Raw genomic sequence first — 26,790 nt, forward strand, 5'->3', positions numbered from 1 at the left:
TATCTAAATGACGTGGGAGATTATAGCTAATATGGAATCTAAAATCTCTTTTAGGTTCTAAAGGTCCAAAGGGATCCAGTTGACGTACGTAGACATACTTGTCGCGGGATCTAGATGGTACGTAACCGTTTAAGTTGCGTACTCGCGTCAGCTGTTAAGGTTTTGACTGTTATCAGACGAAAGTACGAAACCAAACAATTGATAACAAAGAATTTCTGAACCTGAATCTGAGGTCGTTTACTCTTCAATTATTTTCGTTTTAACTTTATAGTTTGTGTAAGGTTCAGTTACTTTACTGCCGAGTGCTGAAGTAGATTGTTAATTGAATTCATTGTCTATTTAATTGAATTCATATACCTAAGACAAAGTATAATTTGTTGTTTCGCTGAAAAAATGAGGATGATCGGTGAGTGAAAAATAATATTATTATGTCAACGTGTGTATGGAGTAATTTAATTTAATTGTCTGGATATATGACTTCTAGATTCTAGTTAAAACTACATAAATAATTCTTTTAGTTATTTTTACAATTTTTTAATCAGTAAAATATTAAAAGACGTGTTGCAAGTCAAATATTTTGTTTTTTTATTTCTTATTATTCTATTGATAATTGTTGTCACACTGCATACAGACTAACTATAATAATATTTAAGACTAATTTTATGAATGATATTATTTTTATTAATAATTTAGGTCGCCCAAATCAAATCTTGTCAGCCTCTAAGAGCATCAATTGTTTATTGAAGAATCCTGCAATCACCCAAATCTGTCTTAGAAATGAATCTACCAAAGTCCAACCTGCATCTCAAGACACAAATGTAGAAGGTTTGTTATTAATTGTTTTATTATTATTAAAACATTTTTTTTTTTTTTTATTTATAATTTACAATTTAAAGTTATTCTCTATGTTTGATAGAAAAACCATATCGTCCATATTCTCCGTTTCAAAAGACAAACAATATGGCTGAATATGCTGTTGCTCGTTTGGATGATGTTTTGAACTGGGGCCGTAAGGTAATTAAATAATGAAAAATTTTTTCTTTTATTTTAATCTAAACATTTATTTGACAATTTGATTTTTAGCACTCCCTCTGGCCTTTGACTTTTGGATTGGCATGTTGTGCTGTTGAAATGATGCACATAGCTGCTCCTCGATATGATATGGATCGATATGGTGTTGTATTTCGTGCATCTCCTCGTCAGGCTGATCTTATTATAGTCGCGGGAACACTGACAAATAAAATGGCACCAGCATTGAGAAGAGTTTATGATCAAGTAAGTGATATGATTTTTCAATATTGCATTGATTATTTTTCTATAAATGTTCACAGATGCCTGATCCAAAATGGGTTATTTCTATGGGAAGCTGTGCAAATGGAGGTGGTTACTATCATTATTCATATTCAGTTGTGAGGGGTTGTGATAGGGTTATTCCAGTTGACATTTATGTACCAGGTAAGGTAGTTCTGTTAGTTATGTATTTGTGACAAAATGTTTAATGCAATTTAAAGGTCAACTTGTGTATCATATTATAATATATTATTATTATTATTATTATTATTATATTATTATATATATTATAATTAAATATAGACATAATATAATTGTTCATATTTTCTAAATATTAGCAGTAATAGATGATAAATTTATATGTTGAAATGTTGAATAGATATACAATATTATATCTGTCAAATACAACATTTTTATTTGTGTTGTACTTGAAAGTTAGTCGTACCCTCATAGAGCATTTGTATGTTCAACATAATATAAAATTTTCAATTTGTAATTTTCTGAATGGTACATAATTTCTTTTTTTGATAAATAAAATATTCTACTCTGCATAATTAGAATTTATATGAAGCGTACTGAAATGAAACAAATATTGTTATTCAGTGTAATTATTTTAATCTCTATTCCTAAATATGTATTATATTAATAGGTACTGTTTTTAATATTTAAATGTATTTTAGGTTGTCCTCCAACTGCTGAAGCGTTGATGTATGGTATCCTACAGTTGCAGAAAAAAATAAAAAGAATGTCACTTGCCCAGAGTTGGTATAGAAAGTAATTTATTATGTATCATTAACCTTTATATCAATGGTTTTGTGTATTACATCTTTTACCGTTTGTAAAAATATTTACTTGTGAAACTCTTAATTGTGTTAAACAATATAGATAATAGTTTAGTATTGCAAAATATATCACAAATTTGAATTGTACATCTTTGTGTTATGATTTTCTTAAATTGTTGTTGTAAAAAATAAACGGTACCATTTTAATAATATTATATTTTGGCTGAATTTAGCGACTGTTTTAATGTATTTTTTATATATAATATAAAATAACAATACTTAGTAACTTATAAAGATTCTGAGCGGAGTAAATTAGGGTAGTATCTGATAGAGAATCATAGGTTGTTCAAAATTTTCAAAATAATTGTTAAAATAAAAAAATTGAAAACCAACTAAAAAATAAACAATATACATAATTTATTTTTAGACATTTTAAATTAAAATTTGGACAAGTTTAATATATATTTTTTTTTGTTTTATTTATTATAAAGCGTTTATTGAATATTTACAATCTATGTGATGAGTATGTAATTTGTTTAAAATATAAATAACTATATTGATTAGGTACATATTACTAATTTGGAGAATTAATTAAGAAACTTAGAACATCAATGTGATGTTTCTGTCTTACTAACAGCAAATTTGTGTTCTGCATCAATCCATTTTATGCTGTTAGCTTAAATATTAGTAAATTTATATAGGTACTAGGTAGGTATTGTACAACTTAAAAATAAAAATATTATTTAGTATCTCATAGGATTTTATTAATATTATTATAATTTTAAGGCAAGTTATGAACATTTTAAAGTTGTAATACTTTCATAGCTATAGCCATCAACTTACTTTAAAATAAATGTATCAATAAAAGTCTTTGAGTTGCTCTAGATAATATTTTACCTTTAAGTTTGATAACATTTAAATTGACTAATGTTAAAGTTAACAGTATAAAATGAATTCTGCTGAATCCTGAATGCTAATTGCTATCGATAGTGCAGAAAGGAAGAGTTATATATTGTTTTACTTCCCTATTCTAATTGTTTCATACATCAACGTAGGAATGAAAACTTAGTACAAGTATTGGTAAAATCTTTATTTAATGTTTAACTTGATACAGAAATACAATAATTGTAAAAAATAAGATGTTGATGAATGGTGTTATGTCATGACTCCAAAATGCTAATAAACAATACTATGAGTGGTGTTACGACCTGCCTCTGAATTTCTTGAATATCTTAACCGTCTGCTGAGCTCTCATCCCGATCACCCTTATATAATATGCTCGATCAAGATAAGAGTGGTGGTGACTCTGTTGACACACAGGGCCTCGTATTAATATTAATATTCTCGTCATTTTAAAAACATGTTTTAATATTATTTTAGTTTCATCTTAAATCAAGGCGGGCAATGGGGCATGATAAGAGTCTGTGCGTGGCGTCCCTACATCACGATATATGAGTCTTTACCAGGACAATTAATATTGTGTTTTAATCTTACCATTCAACCACCGGTGCTAGAATGCCTAAACATTTATTGGAAATGATAAGAAGAAGAATATTAAATCAAATTTTAACTGAAAGTATATACCTATTTAACGATTAAAAAAAAAATTTGAATTTCCCCATTCCTCGTAAGGGTAAGACTATAGTTAGGTAGGTACTCGGTACTACTGCACTACAGCAGAGTAGTTATCTGTCAGTCTGCTTTTTATTTTTGTTTAATATATGTTAGTAGAAAAAATGCTTTGAATTTTGAAACTTCGAGAACTTTTCTAGAAGAAAATTACATTTAATTGGTACTTTAAGTCAAAAGTAAAAATATCAAGTTATTTTTAAAATAATTAGGAACAACAATAAAAAATACTATGGCAAGACCGGCTAAACCAATTTTCAATAATATGAAAATTGTTTATTTATTGTAATTTAAAAATGAATAACTATATAGTTTTTAAATTTTTAATAGATATTCATATTAGCATTTACTATAGGCATCATAAAATTAAATACACATAAAAAAGTTTAGATTAAAGTCACATTAATTTATGAACGATTGAAGTTCAAATTTTGATGACATTGTATATATTTAAATTTACATTAAAATATTTAGATTAATTTTAAGCTATATTTTATACTTCGAACCTGTTCACACCAGTATATTATGTATGTTGATTTTGACTTTTAAGTTAGTAACAACTTATTATACTTACATTATACACAAATTAAAATTATGAGATAATTACTATATTTTAATAAATATGATTTATAATTGACAAAAATTAGTTCAATCAGCCGTGTTATATATAGAAAAATAAATTACTAATTTACAATAGCAATATAAATAAATACCTATACTTAATAAAATATTATCCTAAGAAATATTATAGCCTATACTGCAGTGACTGGTGAGTCTACATACAACGCACAGAATCATTTTGTTGTGTAATATAATATTATTTGTTACTGAATACAAATGTAACATATTCATTTTCATATTTATTACGTTTTAAATTACGATGAGATACCTATATAACTCAACAGAGCGAGTTTCCTAAGTTTCCTTGAATTTTATTTTTGTATTAGAATTTTCATTTTTTTTCTTATGATAAATGCATTAGTTTTTAGTTATTATTAATTGAATATTATGTTAATTTAGAAGATGTAAAATACATCATTTTTAAATAATAATATAATATATTATCATTATGATAGAATATAATGATTGCGAGTCGCGACAAATGTGTACATTCCTTGAATATTTTTAGAAAACGGAATACTTAAACAAAATTAACTTCATACATAATACCTATTACATAGATACCATAATATTAATTAGTGTGTTACTTCACTTGATGTTTTTTTTTTTTTAAAAGATACGTTTAAATAGTTAAAATTATTATTACTATTATTATTAATAACAAGGATCAATGAAACGTATAGATAATAACAAAACAGTAAAGTACACAAAAAACAAATTATATTTTTTGTACAGAATAATAGTAGGTATATAAATTGTTAAAACAAACAAATTGTTTTAATCCTCTAATAAAATTATATGATTTATTATGGTATAGTTTATTCATAGAGTATAGACTTAAAAACTTATAGTTTTAGTAAATGTATAAATGCTTTGTACCAATTTTAAAATTAGAATAATTAACCCTAATTCTGAAAGATTTTTTTCCAACAAAAGTTTAGTAAGAAAAAGAAATAATTAATATATATAGGTAATCATCGTGATTGTAGTACTCACTACTCACAAATATAATCTGTTAGGAATCAAAATTTAAATTTTTTTAAATTTTTTTAAAATTAAAAAATTGATTAAATCTTAGACTTAATTGTGCATATATCATATCATCGTGATATACCTACCTATCTACAAATCTAAAAATTACTATTTGATAATAAATCTCTAATTAAACTTTCTATAAAATCAAATAAGCATAATGTAGTCTATGAAATTATAATAATATCGTATACTTGAAGCTAATAAAAAAATAATCAATGAATATTGAATTGTATATAAATAGTAGGTACACTTATATTATTAATTGAATAATTAAGCCAATTATTGAGGACTACTAGCTAGATTTAATAGTTCCGAAATATATAAGAATGTTTGACTGATATTTAAAATACATTTGTGAATCAATGTGTATGGATACGGTTTGAGAATGTAACACGTTTTTTAATATTTGGAGTTTTAAAATGATTATGATTGTGTTGAAAATAAATTATGTTTTACGATATGGGTTGGTAGGTCGTAGACTCGTAGGTACACACGATATGAACCATAATATTTGTTTAGTTAAACTTAAACACATATAAATAATATGTAGTAGTTCAATACATTTTGAGTCATATTACGTTATTATTTATGTTTTATTTTTAGAAATATTATTTTTATAAACAAATTTTTCATCTTAGCATTTATGCTGTATGAAAATAAATATGACATATTATTCTGATATTCAAGGTCACATAATTAGCGTTGGTATTATGTATAATAATTATAATGTATTCCTTTATTTATCATTCTGTAAATTAATATTTTCATTAAACCAGTTTTATGTTATATTTTCAGCTTAATTGCGCATTAAATAAGTACTTACAATCGAATATATAGACGAGTGCATATATATTTACCCTTATAGATACTTATATGTTAACCAATAAGGGGCGGTAAAAAATTTTCTTTCATCCGCAAATAATTTTTTCAAAATAATGAATTCTATTGTTTACTCACCTGTCTTTTGGATGATGGGGTCCATATAGATTTCTGAAATTCGTAAGACACATAATTTTTATACTTGATTAATATACTATGGTAAAGTGATGACATCATTTGTTTTATTATTTACTTAAACACTAACTTTATTATAAAGAACTCGTAAATAATAATTTACTATACAATTCCTGGATTGTATATTTGCATAAACAATCACTAAACAGTAAACATTTAATTAATCAATATTTAGCTTTAATGGTCCTTTAAACATGATTTAGTGGTCCGTGATTGATTCATTAAATTTTATTGAACCATAAAACCAATGAATTTTTATGCAACCCGGCATAAGCAATATTATTTTTTGAATTCCTTGCAATTCAAAAAACACGATCATGATCTAAAGTTAATTGTTATTCCCAACGAAAGGTTGAATTATTTAATTTGATCTATTTACTTAAACCTGCCAACTGAATATTTATAAATGTAATGTGTAAATGTGTAGGTAATGTATTATAGGTATGACTATTATGAATCTAATATAATAATAAATTACAATATTCAAATGCGACAATGCGACATAAGTAAGCACCTCGTATCCACTAATCCACTTTAACAATATTAAATATCTACTAAATAAATATTTTTCAGAAAACATGAACACTGTTATTTTTAAAAATTACTTAAATATTCATAAGTATAATCAGTACTGTGATAGTGTGATCCTATTTTCTTCTTATTTTAAATGCATTGGCTACTTGAAAATTATTAAAACAATATTATGTATTTATGTCACATTTGGTGACCTATCTCGTAGAGGCGAATTAATACACAACCCGTCAATGTTCGAAGTCGAATAGGTAGCTATAGGTCTACACATAACTGACAAACGTGCGGTATTCAAATAAATTGCATCGAGTCCTTGAAATTTGTTATTTATACCCTGGTTGTACGAATTGACAACATTCAATTTTAAATCTAATTCCGCGTCCAGTCTGCGGCAGTTTGACTATGTAAGCAAGTAGCATAATATAATAGTCTGCTGTTTTATACTTGAAAATTATGTTCCTGGCACCACTCAACCGTTTTTGGAATTAAAAATGTGCATTGTATCTGTCAACATATCGTATAAAAGTGTCATGATTGGTTAAAATGAGTATGTCCTATAGAGTATAGGTGCGTAAAGTAGGTACGTGTATAGTGTCGTGTATAAACATAAATTTCTATTTCCTAAAATAACAAGATGGCTTAAAACAATGAAATTCTTAGACTGTAATTGTGTAAAAATAATAATTTATTACAAAAAAAAAAAAAAAATGAATGAATGAATGAAAACTATAATTTTTTATTTTTAATTATTTTCGATTTGAATGAGAAAAAAAAATATATACATCATAGGCTATAGGTCTATATCATTGTATGCCTTTACGTTTAAACCTAAAAAATATATTTATTTATAACTTAACTTTATAAGGTAACTTTACCTACTTATTATCTATACTAACTTACGTTTATGTTTTATTGTTTACTGTTGACATCTCAAGCGTATAATACATAGAAAAAATAAATTAATTGTAGACTGTAGTACATTTTTGTAATTACACTGAGTTAAATGTAAAATATATAATATACAATACACTTTTGGTATCTGCGTGTGAATTAAAAGTTTAAAAATCTGACTAATTTATCAAAATTTAAAATACCTACTTAAAAATTATCTCCACACCATCAAAAATTATTTTACTAATACTTGTACATAATTATAAAATTTAAAGAATGTGTGAAATTAAAATTAACAAAAAAAAATATAACATGGCTCACTGTAATAGTGTAATTCATAAGCTAGACGCTAGAGAGACTGAAATTTTTCGAATAAGAATGGAAATAATGAAGGTATGGGCATGTCCCTTACACAGCTATATTGGCGACTGCTGCTTGCGCAAAGTTGCCTCAACGGGCAACAGTCGTTACTCGTCCTTAAATTGGGTAGATTCGGGTAGTTAAGAATATTAAGAGATGATTGTGGCACGTGGGTTATGACGGTTACGTGTGGCAAGTAAATAATAAATATTACAATCAAGGTGGATATAATATAATATATTATTATTATTTATATATATTATATTATATTATTATATATCTTTATAAAAAAAAATATGTTCACGCGAGTAAACGACATGTTATCGTTGTACCGCCGTATTATCAGCATCGGCGAACGTAGTTCATGTTGGGCAACGTTAGAATAAATTTGTCGATTACGATAAACGGATCTCGGACTCTACGACAGTACGACGACTACAATTTACGTGCCTATTTTACTAAATCGCAATAATAAAATAATATCTGTTATAATTAATGCAGTTACCTATCACATTCACAATAATAATAATATTCCCAACATCTCGATTACTTTTATACTGCGTTGACACGTCGTGCGCGCTATCATTTTGAACTCCCAAATGATTATTATTGTAGAACAATTTATTTATCATTATTATTATATTATTGTCACAAGGAAAAATGATAAAACGATATAGTACGCGCACAGCTGCAGCTGACGACTACCAGCGCGACTATGAATTTTCAAGTTGAACCTGTTCGTCGTTCCATCGTCGTCGTCTATTTGTGTTTCCTTTTTGTCGTCTGTCAGTCCGATTGATCGCAAACCGTAAATATAAAATTCCAATATCTCGAGTTTGACGCGCCACCGCCCGGCCGATTCGCTCGTCGTTGCAAGCCCTTTAGTCTCGAGCACACCTATAATAGGTGTATCATAATAAAATCGCCGATCGCTGTTGCGTTCGGCCCATACGTCGTTCGATATAGGGTGAGTATGTGCGTTTGTAACCGTGATTAGTGGTTTGTAGATTGTAATTTGTGATCACGATCAAATTGCTTGTTGGGGTCGTCATATCAACGTGAGTACGCCACCCCTTCACTCGTCAAGTTACCCGGTAGTACCAGTTTGCGTGTGAAGATCTTTAAAAATTTGCTTCTTCATGACGATTTAGGCGATGTTTTTTTAAAGAATTTTGACCGTGTTTCTGTTATGTTAAAATTTTGTTTACTCACAATTGGAATGTAGGCTGATTCCAAATACTTGTGCATAGAATTTATTGGTTTTCATTCTCCATTAGGTGACGATGCAGTGTAGCATTCGTCGACATTTTCTGCTGACATTTTGTCCGTTGCCGAGTTAGAGGAACGACTTCACCATGCCTAACAACGGTCATCACGAAGAACTGGTGGTTTTGCCACCAAACACCTTGGATTTGAGAACAACAGGGGTGAATAACAACAACAACAACAACAATAACAATAATAACAACCAGGCGTTCAATGTAAGAGACCGCCTATTCTATGCATTGTTCTACAAGGCTACCTTAGGGTATGCTAGAATATTCCCAAGATCTCTAAGGAGGCTTATAGAATTTGTATTTTTATTAAAGGTAAAATTTTGCATTATACCAAATGTCAAAGTTTGCAAATGTTTTAATTTTTGTGTTTTTGATTTTAGGCTGTCTTATCATTTTTTGTACTTGTTTATGTGCATATGAATTTCTCACGAATGCCAGCCAACTGTTTAGATCATGTTAAAGACGCTTGGCCTAGAGATGGCATATTAAGAGTGGAGATTATTCGAAGTTATCAACGTAGCTATGCTGAACAAACAGGCATGATAAACGAATTGTTCACAGTAGAAAAGTCTTATGAACGTGAATACAAACTAAAACGTATAGACTCAAGTGATGAAAATTCGTCATTGTTTAACCGCTTCACTAAAACTAATAATCCTGAGTAAGTGCCTATCCAATTATTATTAATTGTATTATTTGTTTTATTTTTTTAAACATTTAATTAATTTATCTAATACCTTTTCAAAGAAATATTTCTGAAAAGTTCCTAATTGAAAGAAATTATATTGATATTCAAGTTTTGAGAACAGATCTCCAAGTAGTAAATGAAAACAATAAAAAAATAGTTATTTTAAAAATATATAGTTTATCAAACAGGTATATTAAGAGTATATTTCCAAGAGTTTTCCTAAACTTTTTAAATTCATTATAGTTCTTGATAATTTTTAAATATCATTATATTATGCTTGATATTATAGTAGGATGTTGAACAAAATAGACAAATATTTAATTTACAAGACATTTTTTTTTTCATGGCGTTTGTACTGATGTTTATATGTTGTTATCATAATTTAAATATTTTTTTAATCTGAATCCATGAATCTATTGTATTTTTGAATATAGTTGAAATAATTAATATAATGTATTAAATGATTTATTTTAACTTGGAAAAATTGAAAATTATATAAAATTTATATTTATTTATCTAATACCTCTTCAAAGAAATATTTCTGAAAAGTTATATGTTCCTAATAAAATTCAAAATGATCTTATTTTCATACTATTGTTTTTAAGCTGTATAAATGGCATTTTTAACATTTTATGCTGATGTAGGATATTTTTGGTTTCATTTTCTTGTAGGATTACAATCCTCGAAAGCAATTTAGAAGTGTTTAACATATCTAGGTGAATCTTAACGACTATGAGTATTATAATTAAAACATATCGTCATTTTTACATAAAAAATAATTTTTAATTAATTAATAAGAAATTAGGTAAAATATTTAATTTTTGTCCTTTTTATATAATCATATTTCAGTTCTGAAATTCTTTAACTTATAAATTACATTATATATTTTGATTAATCTATTTGATTTATTTATTTCTTATTAAATGTGCCTTTCAACATACTAAAAATACAAATAAAAAACTACAATTTTATTAAGTATTGTTTGTTTTATCTTAGTTCTATTTTATAAATTATTAAATTTAAGTTTTAAACACAAAATAAAAAAATGTAGATTGAACTTGAATTAAAATATTAAATTTATTGATTATACTAGTATTAAGTAAAATTAAAAGTATATTAAGATTATTTTATGACTAAATATTCTTTTTTAGGAACAAAAGAGAGGTCGATATTGAACCATCAACAGAAGAATTAGTTGAAAATAAATATCGAGAGACTAGTACTCCAAAACCCAATTTATTCAACTATGTGTCATTTACAAATTACTTAAATGTTGAAGGTAAAATTTATTCTAAGTAAAAATAAAATAAAATTTTTTATTACATAGTATAGATTTTTGTTGATGCCATGGGAAATGTTTTTGGCAGTTTATGGTGAAATTAACACAGTATATTTAATATTCACGATCTAGGTCATGAATATGTTAGATACACGACCCAGGCTGTGGATGTATTAAATAAATATTAGACTTATCTAGTAATACCATAGTACCTTTAAGAGGATGTCATGTCCTTATGTGTTGTCTCTGTCTTTCTAATGTATATCATAACAAATTTTTGTTCAGCAGAACAGATTTTGTGATGTCAGCTTTAAAGTTAGAGTAAATTTGCCTATTATCAAATTTAAAGGTAGAAATATTGTTTTAAAAGTGACATATGATAATATCAATAAAAGTATACGTCATTTTTTAAACAATATTCCTACCTTTAAATTTGATAATAGGTAAATTTACTCTAATATTAAAGCTGACATCACAAAATCTGTTCTACTGAACGAAAATTTGTTATGATGTATGTTAATAAAACAGAGACAACACATGCGGGTATGTTATCTTAAATAAATTATAATAATATTATGTTTATAAATACATTAAAATTGGTAAATGATACAACCAGGTCGTAACATAATGTACATAACCGTATCTAAATCTAATACGTATTAGATTCCCTAATTCTGGTTGTGGACATATTAGATTTACATATGGTTATACACATTGAAGAAGATGTAAATATAAATATTGTAATACTTCATGGCTCATTCATATCATATTAGCATTTGCTATAAAGCAGCCATTTTTACAAATGAAGCATGGGCTGTAATTCAGGTAGTGATAAAATTAAAACTATACTATTACTATATCATTTAAGTGTGCCCTATTTGTAACTTGGACTTGGGTTCCAATTGTATATTATATGATTCATGTAGTATGACATTTTTAAAAATCAAAAAATCTAAATTCATATAGGTCTTGAAAAAATTACTACCCAATACAATTTTAGTTATTTGATATTATTCTAATTAATTTAAAGGTATCATGATATTATATGGATCTAATATTTATTTTATATATCTATGATTACAGTTATGTATCAAATACATTCATGACTTAGATCTTGGATATATACACTGTGTTAAACTAAATAATGTAAAAGCCATCTTAAATAATAATAATTTAATTTCAATTTCTTTTTACTTTATAATATTATTTACTCAAATTATTACATTTAATTTATTTGTAAAATTAAATTAATTTTTCTAAAATTGTTAAAATTATTTGACCCCTTTTTGTATGATAATAAATTATATATACTATACTATATCAGGGATAAAAACGTTAATTTTTTTTTTATTTCTAATATTTGGAAATTTAATGTAAGGTCTTTTATAAGTTTTTTAACCTATATTAAAAAAATTCTATTGTAGTCAAATTCAATTTTTATGACATTGGATATTGAATTATTTCTAATTATTTATCCTCAGACAATTTATTAATTTATTGTATTTAATTTAATTAAAGTATTTAGTTTACTTGTTATTAATTTGATTCTATATTTTTATGAATAGTTCTGTTTATATTATTTGTATTTGTATTATTCACATAGACAATTTAATTCATTCAGGTATTAATTATATTTTAATTAAATAAGTTAAACTAAACTTTATTTGAATATAGATAATAAAATGAATTGAAATTGTTAATTGTAACAATAAAAATAATTTTATACCTTTTCAAGTCTGAACACTTATCAATTTTCTAAATAAATGTTTTTCCTTGTGTAAAGTTAATTTTATTATTTATATGTTGTTAGTGGTAAATTATGTAATTTACTATGTTATCTAATGTTTTGATATGTTTAAATAAAACGATTTATCCTTAATTATTAACCATTTTATATAAATTCAATACAAATAGATCCAAAATTAAAGGTTTCTAAACTTTTCACAGTACAAAACATGTAAAAAATTTATAAAATGTGTACATTTTGTTAACATGCAAATTACTAATTTTTTTTTTTGTTTTGTCTGTCATAGAGATTTTAAATTACTTATAATTAATTAATTCTAATATATTCATTTCAAAAATACATTTAAAGTGATGTTATACAATATTTATATAGTGAATAATAATTATGTTGTAGTAAATATAATTAAATTTAATGTGAAAGATAAAATTGTTGAAATATATTTTGACACATATTCACATAAAATATATTATTTTTCTTAAAAATAATTTATAATTTATTTTTTTTATACCTATATTTTTTAATTATCTAATGTATTATATTTAAAAATTATAAGTAATTTATCAATAGTGATATACTTTGGTAATCTTTATCATAAATAATTTATTCAGTAATAGATAGTCTTAGGTATTTTTAATATTATAAATTATAATAATTATATGTTTGTCAATAGATATTAATCTATTATTTTAACTTATTTTCTGTAAAATATGCTCAGTGGGAATTTTTTAAGTAGAGCTTTGTGATAAAATTGTTTTTAAAATCAAATTTATTTTGTGTATAAAAACATGAAGTATTATTTTAAGTTGTAACTTTTGAGCTCTTTAATTATTCTGATAGTTTTATACATTTTAGTATAATTGTACGATAATTGATGGTCGTCTTAAAATATATTTTATGGTATTATTTGTATTAAATATAATTTTATTAAAAACTACAAAATAGGGATTTTCCATAATCAGCATATCTAACATATATTTATACAGTAATAAACATTTTTAATTTATTTAGCATATAAATTTTTGTTTTATTTGTTGATTTTATTTTATGTAGATGAAAAAAAAGAAATGTTTAGCAGTACTACTAAGACGAATCGTCATACCACCAGTAAATCAAATTTTTCATTAGTAGAAGACTCGGCACAATTTCGTTCTACCAAGGTACTTGTACTATTCCATTTGATTCTCCTTTTATACATATGATAGTAAAATGAAATATTAATTTTTTTTAGTATCCAAATAGTTCTATTAGAGGTGTATTGGGAATCGATAGTAGTTCATTACTCCAGTCTACAAGTACCCCGCATTACCTTCGATTGACGACAATGAAGGTACCTATATTATATTGGAATTGTCAATGAAATTACATACAATTATTTTTGGTTTTAATTTTTTAGGAATATTTTATGAGAATTACATTGTTGAATATTCTTTGGAGTATGGGTTTTTGCGTTTGTCGCCCAACGCCAGAACTCGGTTAGGAATTCCAGTAATGCTAGTAGCCCTAGAGCCTACTCGAAACAAGTGTTTTGGCGATTCAGTGGGCCAGTTTTTCTTGGAGTATTTCCTTGGCTATGATGACTTACTGATGTCCTCTGTTAAATCACTAGCTGAAAACGAACAAAACAAAGGATTTCTAAGGTAAAGACACAATTTGTTGTGAATAATTTCGATTTATTACCTCCGAGTAGGCAATAATTCTTGTTTTTATATTTCAGAAACGTTATTACTGGAGAACATTATAGGTTTGTGAGCATTTGGATGGCAAGAACATCGTACATTGCATCATTCTTTATTATGGTTGTGTTTGTAAGTATACGATTTGTGTATTATATTTACTAAAACCAATATAACTAATTTTTTGAGTAGTGCCTTACATAAAGAGAAGGGGTACATAGATCTCAGCAATTTTCTTATAAATTGAAAAGTATTGTTGATGATTATTGTCATCATATGATGATGTGGGGGGGGGGTATAGGAGGATTTAATTGTAAAGGAGACCTCGAGCTTGTATTTTTTATTCTAAACTGGAGTTAATTAAGTGAAAAATCATATATCTGTGGTTCTTTGACTAAACATAGAGTGGTGACTGAATTGGTTATATAATGTTTTTTTTGTGTAATTGCTTATCACCTTATGGTAAATTTAATTTATAAATGCTTCAATATTCAACTTGAGAGTGGTTTATGCTAACAAATTGGATTTAGTTTTTATTCATAAGTAAAAAATTCTCTATAGAATACTATTCAAAATAATTAGGAAAACAAAATCATTTACTGAAAATTTGTTATAAATCTAAATCGAATTTAACCATACTGGTGTCAAAAACTATTTAACAAAATATTTATATTATTATTTTCTATGGATGGCATAATTTTGACATTTTGTTCTATTTAATAGATAATTGAAATTGTTGACTTTTATTTTTCTAAATGACAAATTTTGATAAAAAATGTTCACTAAGTTAAAAAGTTTGTAATGTAATTCAAGGTTCTTTATAAGTTGTTGTTGCTGTAATTAAAAAAAAGAAAAGTTTAGCGTAATTCCTCAAATATAGTTTATGTCTTAATGAGTGTCTGAACTTTAAATTTTGACAGAATTGGATATAATAATAATAATAATCAGGGGCGCTGAGTATAGGGGGTACAATAGTGCAGCCATGTTATGAGCTTAATAAAAGGGAACTCAACCCCTTAAAATTGAAATTTCTAATACTATTATTGAATTGTTATAACATACAAAACAACAAATAACTATATTTTAGTAATTGTTTAACGATTAGTAATGTTTAGTAATTATTAAGGTAACTGTACATGTGTTTATAAAATAGTGAGCCCCCATGACATTTTCATAAATAAATACTTATTTTACAGTTTTGAAATTGTTTGCATGTTAATATTATATTTTTATTACACTGGATCATCTATCACTAAGAATGTGTCCTTGTATTGATAGACATAAGTCTCAATAAAATATTTACACATAATATACATACAATAAAAATAGTGTTTAATAGTGTGTAATAAGCCATAAATAATATAAGTGATAAAAGATAATAAAATAAGTTTAGTGATAATATAGTTATATAAAGGATTTATTTCATATTTCAACAACCATTTCTTTATTAATAGTTTAAAATCATCAAAGACACAATTTTTTTATATTTATTTGAATCTTATACAATTTCAATGCAGTTGTCAGATAGTTTTCATGGTATTTAGTTATATTTATTTTAGGTTATATTAAATGTAAACTCTCATATTATAATATGTATGTAATACTAGTTGTATCAACTGTTTTCATGATATATAATGTGTTTTTTTATAATTTAATTGCTTTATAATTAATATTTTGCTTTCAAAGTATAAATTCTTAGTCAGGAATAGCTTAGGTTTATGATATATTATTTTTAAAGTAGTGTTTTATGCTATCTGTTTGCAATTTATTTGGATATTCATGCATAAAACGATTTCTCATCAAACGTTTTTAGTTTTTTTTATTGTTACTTCAATTGTTTTTTTTATATTTGGTAAAATTTTCAAAATGTTTAAACTCAATTTAAATTTTTTATAGACATTAAAATTTTTCTAATTTCTTCATTTAACATTAAATAATATAAGGTTCATCATAATTTAAACAAAAATATCTAAAAATATATCAATGTAATGGTTTTTGTTTAGACATTTGAAGTGATTTCAAATTTGAACAATATTACATTTATTAACAAATAATAATGTTTTGTGTTATTTTGTTGTAATTTTAAAATATTAATAGTGGGAACTTAAAAGTCTTACATAGGTATATATTATTATATAATTTTATTTAAACGATTACATTTTTAAAATATTTAGATTTATTGTAGGTTATTGCTTATTAATACAAAAAAAATCAATTCATCTGTTTTTTTTTAGAATGTTACAGTAAGTTGTTATTGATTCAGAACTTTTGTTTTTTAATTTAAAACAAACATTAACAGTTTGTTTAGAATAAATACAACAGAATAAGTAGATGTGATATTATGAGGGAAGGAGTCGAAAGACGTGAATTGGGAAGTTGCTCAGTGCCGGCACCTCAGTTTAATCAGGATTAAAAAACAATATTATAATTTATGATATAGAGTATAGACATATATATTATATAGTATTATAATAATATAACAAATGCAATGTTTTTCACAATATTTCATTCAACCAATTCTATTGCTAATAATAAAATAAATTACTATAGTTACAATATAAATATATTTTAGTAATATACCTAGGCTGTTTTTGTTCATAATCGTTTTTTGTATACAATGATAATTTATCATTGACTTTAAATTAACACATACATTGTAGTAATATTGTTACTTACTCATTAACATGCTACACTGGAGGTACACTCCAGGTTATCTAATTTTTCCCTTTTTACATTATTTTTCAAAATATAATTTTCTGTTATTATTTTATTAATTTAAATTACAACTCATTTTTTTAAATATTGTAAAATGTATTTAAATTTTTTAAATTTTCTACATGTTTGGTTTGACCTTAATAATAAGGGTCAGTGACGTCTTTTTCTGTTTTATAAAAACTAATTTTCTATTTTTTTTTTTAAATAATTTGTTTTTTTAATTGTAAAAAAATTGATTTTTTACTAAGTATACATTTTTGTGTCTTATATATTATGTTTAGGTATAGTGGAGAAACGAAATTTGTTTTAGAATTTAATATTCCGTAATAAGTAATAAGTATAAATAATAATAACAATATTTGTATTCTTAAATTAAGTTGTTCGCGTATATTATTTTTCAACATAATACGTCTTCGATCAAATTACCGCCTGAAGTCATATATGTGAGATTGCTTGGTAGTAGCGACATAATGATTAAGAAAACCAATAAGAAAGGAGTGCGTGAAATTAGATACGATGTTTTATTCCCCCGAGAAATGAATGCCCATATATTCTCTTCCTCCTGTTGCCAATTACTAAAGCCGAATTTTTCCCTTTTCGTTGGATTTAAAAAAAACGTATTTGGTATGAAAATGCAGCTCTTTTGAATCATCCCAAACTATTTATTGGCGCGGAGTAAGTAATTTATTTCAATTGAAAATCAATTCGACTTGTTTAATTACTTGTGTATAATACCATAAATATAGGTAATATATTATGCATGTACATTGTATATTTAATCATGTTGAATGATCTATTCAAAATTAAATAATTGCAATATCTCATTAAATTTTATGTAATTGGTATACATAGTTTAAAGCATTAGGTATTAAATAAATCAATAAGACAATGATAATTATAAATAATTACGATCTAACTATTTAGTGAGTGTAGGTATTTGACACGTATTAAATCCTAAAACAATGGATTATTTTTTGTCTTGTAAAAAAAATGAATTCTTTACAGTTTTCAGTTAATTAAATATTTTAGATTCTGAGCAGAGCGATGAATGTATTGACTCTACAATGATATATTTTTTCTGTGTGTATACACGATAAATGATTGAAAAAATGTTTTAAATTTTAAATTTTGTGTGTTCTTGGATTGTAAATTGAATTTAGTTTGTACTAAGAGAGCTAAAAATTAAGAGAAATATTGGGGAAAAACAAACAAAAATTACGGAAAATAGAAATTTTTACGTAAATCCAAATTTTGATAAAATTTTGTAAATAATTTGTAATTAGTAATTATATTAGCATAAACGTATTTAATTATCATCGGGGTAGTGCATTTAACGCATTCGCGTGTTTTTCGTAATTTTGTTTTATTTTCTTAAATCAATATCTTTTTTTAGTTATCTTTGGTACTACCTATTTATAGTATTATTTAAATATTTACAGGATTTTGGTTATAAAGGATATTTGGAATATTATAATATATTTATTATTTAATTAAATAATGTCGAGTAAGTTTGATATTCTTTTAAGTAGTTGTGTACATTTCTTGTATTAGGTATCATATTTTTATAATTCATAGTTTTTGTTTTAGACAAATTGGCGATTAGAAAAGTCACTAGATTTTTATTTTTAAATTAGACACCAAAGTTAATTCCAATATCATATGTATTACTTTATTTTTTAACTCATTTTTTTTTAATTGTTGGTTCCTTCAATGACGTATTAGCGTACATTGATACATAAAAAAATAGTATTATACTTATGTTAGCTGCTGGTTATAATACTTATATTTAAAATAGAGAAAATCTATTTAAATAATCCATTAAGTATAAATAAGAAAAACAACAAAGTTTTTTCAATTTTGTTTTCTATCGTTGTTTATTTAGTTATTTTAATAATCAAGAAGTACATAACTAAGCCTTGCGTTATCTCATGTTTTCCAATTATCAACTGTTGTTTTGGCAACATTATATTTTTTATGAATGTTAATGACTTGGTATATATCATGTTTATTGAAAATAAACGGTTTGTGTTTTTTTTTGTTTCCAGACTGTATCGATTTCAATGCTCTTGAGGTACTCGCACCATCAGATATTTGTTTTCATAGGTAATTTATATTATTATTATGGCGTAAAACAAATAAATAATAATGATTATTACAATTTTTTTTTAATTTGGTTATTTATCGTTACATATTTTTTTTTCAGTGGATTTGCTGCAGTTATTAGATTTTCACGGTTCGCTCTCTTTTCCGGCAGCGCCACTTTTGACTGTCATACTGGCTTTGGTTGGTGAGTAAAATAAATTACGATAGCGATGATAATAATAATAATCCATTCTTGTGATTTTTCATCGCACCCGAATATTATTATTATTAAAACATTTAAAACCCTGTCAAACGGCGTTATCGGAGTTCACTGACGCCGCGACGTCCGTCCCCTGGAAACATAATTTTATGCATTAACAATTAAGGAGTTTGTCAACACTATAACGTTGTGCCGCGTGTATGCGGCAATAATAATAACGTTGACAATAGTGCGAGGGTTGTGGTGTATAAAAGGGGTTTTGGTTTTCGATGATCTATGTTTTATTTATTTACTGTTATTATAATAAATATTATTATTTAAATTACCGACAGGCATGGAGGCCATAATGTCGGAATTTTTCAACGACACCACCACGGCGTTTTACATCATATTGATCGTTTGGGTAGCTGATCAATACGACACCATATGCAGCCATTGTCCGATCACGAAAAGGCATTGGCTAAAGTGAGTACCTATATAATATAAAAGCTGTTATTATTGTCGTCGTCGTATAATATATACCTTACTACGGGGGGTCCGTGTAAGGGGGGTGGAAGATTGGGGGATGGTATTCTAGTGACCGGTGCGGGGAGGGATATTGGTGAAGGAATTACACGAGAAAGTTGTCTCGAACACGAGTGCATCACAGTTTGACATGAGGTACGGAAAAAAAGGAGGAAGGAAGAAAAAGGGTCCATTGCAGGACGAGGAATACGAAGCGACACTACGGGGATTCCATTGACCGCCCGCCAAGAACTGTAATGAATATACCAGAATTTCACTTTCCCCCCACTCCCATTCACTCTGTCTATCTGTTATGTGCGCGTGTGCGTAAGTGTGCCAGTCGTCTCTTACAGAAGTGTAACTCGACGGCTAAAAATAAAACTGCCTGATATATTATATATACAGGGTGTTTTCATCTTAAGTGAACTTATTTTCTATTTAATTTATTTTGGGTCTTATCTAAACTTAACACGAAAACAAATTAAATTTTTTTTCGCGTTTCTTATAACCATTTTTGAGCTAGGTAGTCTGTTTTACTGAGCTAATTTATGTAAGTATTTCAAAAGTGGAATCGCCTATTAACTATAATAATCAAATGATAGTGTATACTTTTTATAGGTACCTTTTAAAATTTAGGCTGATGGAAGATAGTGCAAACACGGTGAAACACCTTATATATACGAGGTGTTCCGTGAGGATTTACCCATTTTATCCCATCTAACAGAGACAAGAACTATAAGTATTTCATATTTTGATTAAATTTAATGTTTTGGTAAAAAAGTTAAAAAAATAATTTTTTATTTAATTATTTTCAAAAAAATCGAAAATAGCCAGCCATTTTATAGGGTTTATTTTTAAAATATTTTGACGTTTCAATATTATATTTTCATTAGAATCGTGATGTTTTTATATTTTTTCAAAAAAAAATTTCTGGTTTTTTACAAGGATACCCAATTTGGCACGTGGTCGTGAACGTGTAAAAAATATTTTTGTATTATTATACGGGCATGATCTCGCGGGCCACATATTTGATAACACTGGTACCTATTATATAGTATTAATAATTCACAATTTTTATCGAAACTAGAAAAAATATTAAAATTCACGATGTTAATGAAAATAAAATGTTGAAACGTCAATATTTTTAGAAAAATAAACTACAAAATGGCTCTCTTTAATTTTCTTTACCAAAACACTAAATTAAATTAAAATATGACATACTTGTTGTTTTTTTGTTCCCCGTGAGTCTTATAAAAAAATAATTATGTCATCTCCATTATCTAAGAAATATCGCATTGGGTAAATCTTCGCGGGACACCCTGTATATATATATTTCGTAATATTTATAGTAACACGTGTGCTAGTGTTGTGTGTACTTAAGTATATTGTACATTTGTATATGTAAATTGATTATGTTTCTGTTCCAGGTTTTTCTATCTGTACCACTTTTCCTTCTACGCTTACCACTATCGGTTCAACGGTCAGTATAGCAATTTGGCTCTCATCTGTTCGTGGTTCTTTATTCAGGTAATACGAAATGACTTTTTATTATTTTTTTTTTATTATTATTATTTTACAATGATTTGGGTAATATATCGTGGCCATTTCGAAGTCTGCAATAGATCGTTGTTTACACTGCACAGCACCGTTGTGATGTCTTATAATGATTTTACAGCACTGTTGTTTTTTTTCGTTATCGGTCTTTATAATAGTATTTAAATATATATCGTACCTGTATTATGAATTCAGACTAGAATTTTAAAAATGCATAATACTTTCGAGAACTTCGTGGACACGTTTTTTCTTGATGCGCGCCCTGGTAATGTAGAAATGTATATTATAGTATTATAAGATATGCAAATTATATTTGTCGTACGTTGATAGTATATTATAATATTATGTATCTATATAAACGTTGAGTCTTAATAATTAATCAGTCCGTGAGCGATTCCATAAAATTAAAAACATTTTTTTTCCAGCCATTTTTCAAACGTTTTGTAGCAAAGTAAAATTCCACCCTTTTATTTAAGTGAACTTTTCCGCAAGTTATATTAATGGATTTGATTTGTGTCTGAAACACTTCTCTCGATTTCTCCTCGTCAGTTCGTTAGTTCTTGTTTTTTCCTCCCTTCCTTGTAAGCAGAAAACACAGCGAAAAATACTGAATACAGGTATATTTCCCGTATACATATATATGCTTTTGAGGGGGTGTTGCGCTTTCAAACACCATTTCACGTTTGATTACTCACACGATACATAATATATACTATATTGCTATAGTTGTTTCTGTCCAAGTACCTATTTAATATAGTGATGTCTGCGATCTACGTATTCGGTTCAGTAACCGTCCAGCGTGGTCGTTATGCGATTATCATTATTTCTGCTTTATATTCGGGTTTGAATTCGATTTTTTTTTAAATGTAATTTGAATGTGAAATCGTCGCGTCCAGTATTGTGTTATTGTAATTAACGGACGAAAAACCCAATGGTCTATATTATTATGTGTATGGAAATTGTTGAGAACGTGCGCCGTCGCACACAGCTATGTTTGTATATGTATATACAAATATATATAGTGTCATAAACAGAATGAATTCCGAGCGTCGACGTCCCGAAGGGTTGATGTGAAATTTCCATATAAATTTAACAAAGAGTACGGGTCCCGTCTATTCGTCCAACACCTCTCACTCATGTTTTTCACCGCGTGTATATATACTTTATGATCGAATCGTTTTTTCGCTTATTTTCGTCATTATTATATTTAATGCATATTTCTTTTAGTGCCGTCGGATTTATCGTACAGCATATTATAATAATAAAATAATAATAATAATATATTCACGTAAACCCGGGGACGGGTCACGAATTATTTAAATCTGTATGATTGTATAGTATTATAGAAATTATGCCGTTGTAATTATATATGTCTTTGCCACGCGACACCAACACTCGTAGCTATATTTTTAAGCGTAATTAAATATTACGATTAAAATATTAGTTTTGTATAGTTACGTTATTGCAGAAAAAGTAATGTTAAATACAATTTTAATTTATTTTAAATGTCTGTTAGAAATTGTTAGAAATTAAATTATAATTCGTATTTTTAAAATATTCTTTAACATTGGTTTTATCTAATTATACTCAAACAATAAACTTTTCTCGTAGATAATAATTATTAAATGTATAATAACTGTTTATGATACTGGCTTTAGAAATATTTTTATCTCACATTTATTATATCTTATCAAATTATAGGTCTTGACTACAGTGGCGTTCCTAGACCTTTTTATAGGCGATGGGTGAACTTCATACATTCATTTTTCATTATACGTATATATATATATATGCAAATAAATTACTAGGTAGTGATATAAATTATAAAAATTTGAAGAGAAAAAAGCCGTGGGAGGGGCGACTGTCGCTTCCCCCTGAGGCCGCCCCCGCTTAAATGTAATGTAGAAATTGTTCTTTATTTTTATAGGCGATTAATTTGAATACGAAATCTTTTAAACAAATACAATTTATATAAAAACAAAATGCAATGATAAAGGTTTTTTGATAATTTTAGAATACCGGTTTTATTGGCTACTATACTATCAATTATTATAATAGAAATATTTAATCGATTTTTATGCCAATATTTAACAATATACACAGGCCAATATTTCTGTTATTCATTGAAAATTGGAATTGTCCATGATGTTTTTCAGTATATAATAAAACACATACAATTGCAAAAATTTTTGTCCGTCGTAACGATATAATTTGAATACGCATATAATTATTATGCGATTTATACTTTGAAGTTTTAAATAGTATTTTAGTGTTGGTGTTTTTTGTGTGCGCAATTATGTCGTATGTTGTTTTGTCTATATTTTATTATTGTAACAAAAAATAAACACCATTCTTAGCTTCTACACATAGCCGCTGACCACAACTGAGTTCAAATTAAACATTTTAATAATAGATTCAATAATGCATAATATGAAAAGTCGCGAGTATGTCCTTCGCAGTTATATATATTGTGATGTTGCGTCTCGGATCCCCCGGGATACGTGTCCGTGCGTTCTTTAATTTTTTCTTGAAAAATATATAAACAATTGTAAATTGCTGATGGTTTATAGTTAAAAAAATGACTGTGCACCGTGCTACCATGCATATTATGTTATGATTGCGTAGTCGCTGTGGTACTTGCCAATCGTATACATACGGATGGTCAACCGGAAAATTAAAATGCATCTTCAGGGTCTTCTTAACTTTTTTTGAGCGCTGATGCACTTAACTTAATTATATATTTATTATTTATATCATGTTATTACGAGTCACATCATTGCAGACCGTTGTCGTGTCTGTACACATTTGAAATTTTTAACAGTTAAATATTTTCGTCTCATTTTTTTCCGCAGCATTCCATGATTTACTTTTATCACCACTATGAGCTGCCGTATGTGCTGCAGCAAGCCCAACTGCAGCAGGTGATCATCCAGCGGCAACAGCAACAGCATCAGCACCAACACCAACACCAACACCAACATCAACACCAACACCAACACCAACACCATCCAACCGGCGGGGATTCCTCGCGGCCTGAGGGCAGAAATCCGGCGGGGGGTGACCATCAGGCCAGTTCAGAATTTTAGCCTGATGAATGGACTACATAATCTGGGTCGTTTGCGGACTGTGCTGTTGCGCCGGCGGAGGGTGAGGACTTTCGAGCCACCACCGCCGCCGCCGAATCCACCCCCAGCCACCCAACAGAACGGGTCTCCTCCACAGCCTCCGCGGACGCCTTCGACGACGGCTGACACGATCGGAAGTGCTGGTTCGGAAAACGTTACGGCAGCGGCGCCCACTGTCGCAATGCAATAGTGCGCTTTATATTCGTGATGAGCTGCCAAACTACCTACCATCTATACCTTACATACCTATCTTATACTTACCTATAATACTCCTACTACAACAACAGTAACCATCACTACTACCATAACGACGATGAAAAAAAATTACTGCTACTGCTCCTCCTGCTATTATTGTTATACAGTTCTTACAATGCCGCGCAGATTAAATTATATATATATATATATATATAATATACAACAATATACATATATTATAATAAACACATTAACGCTCCATAATCTGTGATATATGATACACGTGTGATAATGGTGGTGATGACGACTAAGACATATAAAACGATGTATATAATATGTATATATATATATATATATATCACGCGATTCGAAACGGCGGCGGCATGTGTATAGCGATCGTATAATAATTATATATTATATTGCTCTTGTTATTATTATTATTATTATTTTGTATTTTATATTTACTTCTGAAAACGGTACAATCGAGCGTCCGGAATTCATCGTTTATACAATAAATAATAATTTATTATCGTATTGCAATAATATTGTGTTTGTCGTTCTCACAAACTCATTCGCGTGATTGCGGGGCGGCCAAATAAAACTGCTGTCGACTTGCTGTGGCGGTGAAAGTAGCAACGGAAAACAAAAGTGGTGACGGAGCCCGGGAACGTTTTTTTTTTATATTTTAGGGTTGTATTTGTTTTTATTTTCACTCTACCTAGTTTGTAAATTACGATTGTATATTTCTTTTTGTTCTATAGCATTTGTAATTAATATATATATATATAGGTATATATATATATATAATATGTTAATTATTATATGCTACTTGTTATTTTAAAATATTGATAATATTATATAATTATACCGCCGTACTATAATATATCGTGCAGTGTATATTTTGTGTATGACGTGTACGTAATTTTTTCGAACATTCAATTATATTATATAAACATGTACAAAGTTTTTACTGTTTTTAATGAATTTTTTTCCATCTAAATAGAATACACGTTTCATTTCCTCCTGATCCACCCGATATCAACAACACGATAGACAGTAAGATAATATTTTATAAAACGAATATTAACAAATCGCAAGTATTTGAAAGTGCACTCCGCCTTAGAACAGTATGAAGTAGGCCTTATCTTTTGCTCGTTGAAAGTCGGCTGAGATGCGCAGATGAGTCGCGTGTATCCGTTTCAGTTCTGCGGGAGCTGAAGTCTGCAGTTTATCGCGGTATTTGTGGTTGTCAAGAGCAATCGAACACCAATATATACACGGTCTTACCTCATCGTATCGTTTGCTCTCTGCATGAGTACACATGCCAAATGTACAGATACATCGCTGAAAACCAGCGGATGCGCCATTACAGTATTATTATTTTTGGTTTTAATAATAACTCGTTTTGTGTTTTGTGGCCAGTATCAATATTAAAACGGATGGGTTTCGTTTAGATGTCTGTTATAAAAAACGTATTTACAGCTTCGGTAGTATATACAGTTACAGTAAGTATACACTTTTTGATTTGTCGGCCCGGAGCGTTTTACTTTTAAATGTAATAATTAATAATTAACTTAT

The 26,790-nt window shown here is 27.4% G+C and overlaps 2 protein-coding genes and 1 long non-coding RNA gene across 3 annotated transcripts; 2 read left to right on the top strand and 1 right to left on the bottom strand.

Annotated features, from left to right (window-relative positions):
* Positions 1-205: 205 nt before the first annotated feature.
* On the top strand, positions 206-2,287 carry LOC132917649 (NADH-quinone oxidoreductase subunit B 2-like). Its single transcript, XM_060978485.1, has 6 exons — positions 206-406; positions 694-825; positions 917-1,014; positions 1,084-1,275; positions 1,332-1,455; positions 1,971-2,287. Exons 1-6 carry the CDS (start codon positions 394-396, stop codon positions 2,066-2,068), a joined length of 657 nt encoding a protein of 218 aa, XP_060834468.1. The 5' UTR covers positions 206-393; the 3' UTR covers positions 2,069-2,287.
* An 860-nt stretch (positions 2,288-3,147) lies between these two features.
* LOC132917656 (uncharacterized) lies at positions 3,148-6,602 on the bottom strand. Its single transcript, XR_009660316.1, has 2 exons — positions 6,315-6,602; positions 3,148-3,378 (listed from the first exon to the last, which is right to left on the bottom strand). It is a non-coding gene; the product is annotated as an uncharacterized LOC132917656 (long non-coding RNA).
* Positions 6,603-8,646: 2,044 nt separating this feature from the next.
* On the top strand, positions 8,647-26,175 carry LOC132917640 (membralin-like). The gene is given in 15 exon segments (XM_060978473.1): positions 8,647-9,120; positions 9,431-9,742; positions 9,811-10,091; positions 11,270-11,397; positions 14,195-14,301; positions 14,373-14,441; positions 14,444-14,471; positions 14,538-14,781; positions 14,859-14,949; positions 19,578-19,635; positions 19,736-19,819; positions 20,167-20,299; positions 21,766-21,865; positions 24,745-24,945; positions 24,947-26,175. Coding segments are annotated over 14 exon segments (2,019 nt in total). The 5' UTR covers positions 8,647-9,120; positions 9,431-9,508; the 3' UTR covers positions 25,208-26,175.
* Positions 26,176-26,790: the final 615 nt, after the last annotated feature.

The sequence above is a fragment of the Rhopalosiphum padi genome, chromosome 1 (assembly GCF_020882245.1).
Source record: "Rhopalosiphum padi isolate XX-2018 chromosome 1, ASM2088224v1, whole genome shotgun sequence".
Classification (NCBI taxonomy): Eukaryota; Metazoa; Arthropoda; class Insecta; order Hemiptera; family Aphididae; genus Rhopalosiphum; species Rhopalosiphum padi.

Coding starts and splice junctions, on each gene's coding strand:
- LOC132917649 (XM_060978485.1), top strand. Junction 1,015..1,083: donor TTTTGAACTGGGGCCGTAAG/GTAATTAAATAA, acceptor TTTGATTTTTAG/CACTCCCTCTGGCCTTTGAC. Junction 1,276..1,331: donor TGAGAAGAGTTTATGATCAA/GTAAGTGATATG, acceptor AAATGTTCACAG/ATGCCTGATCCAAAATGGGT.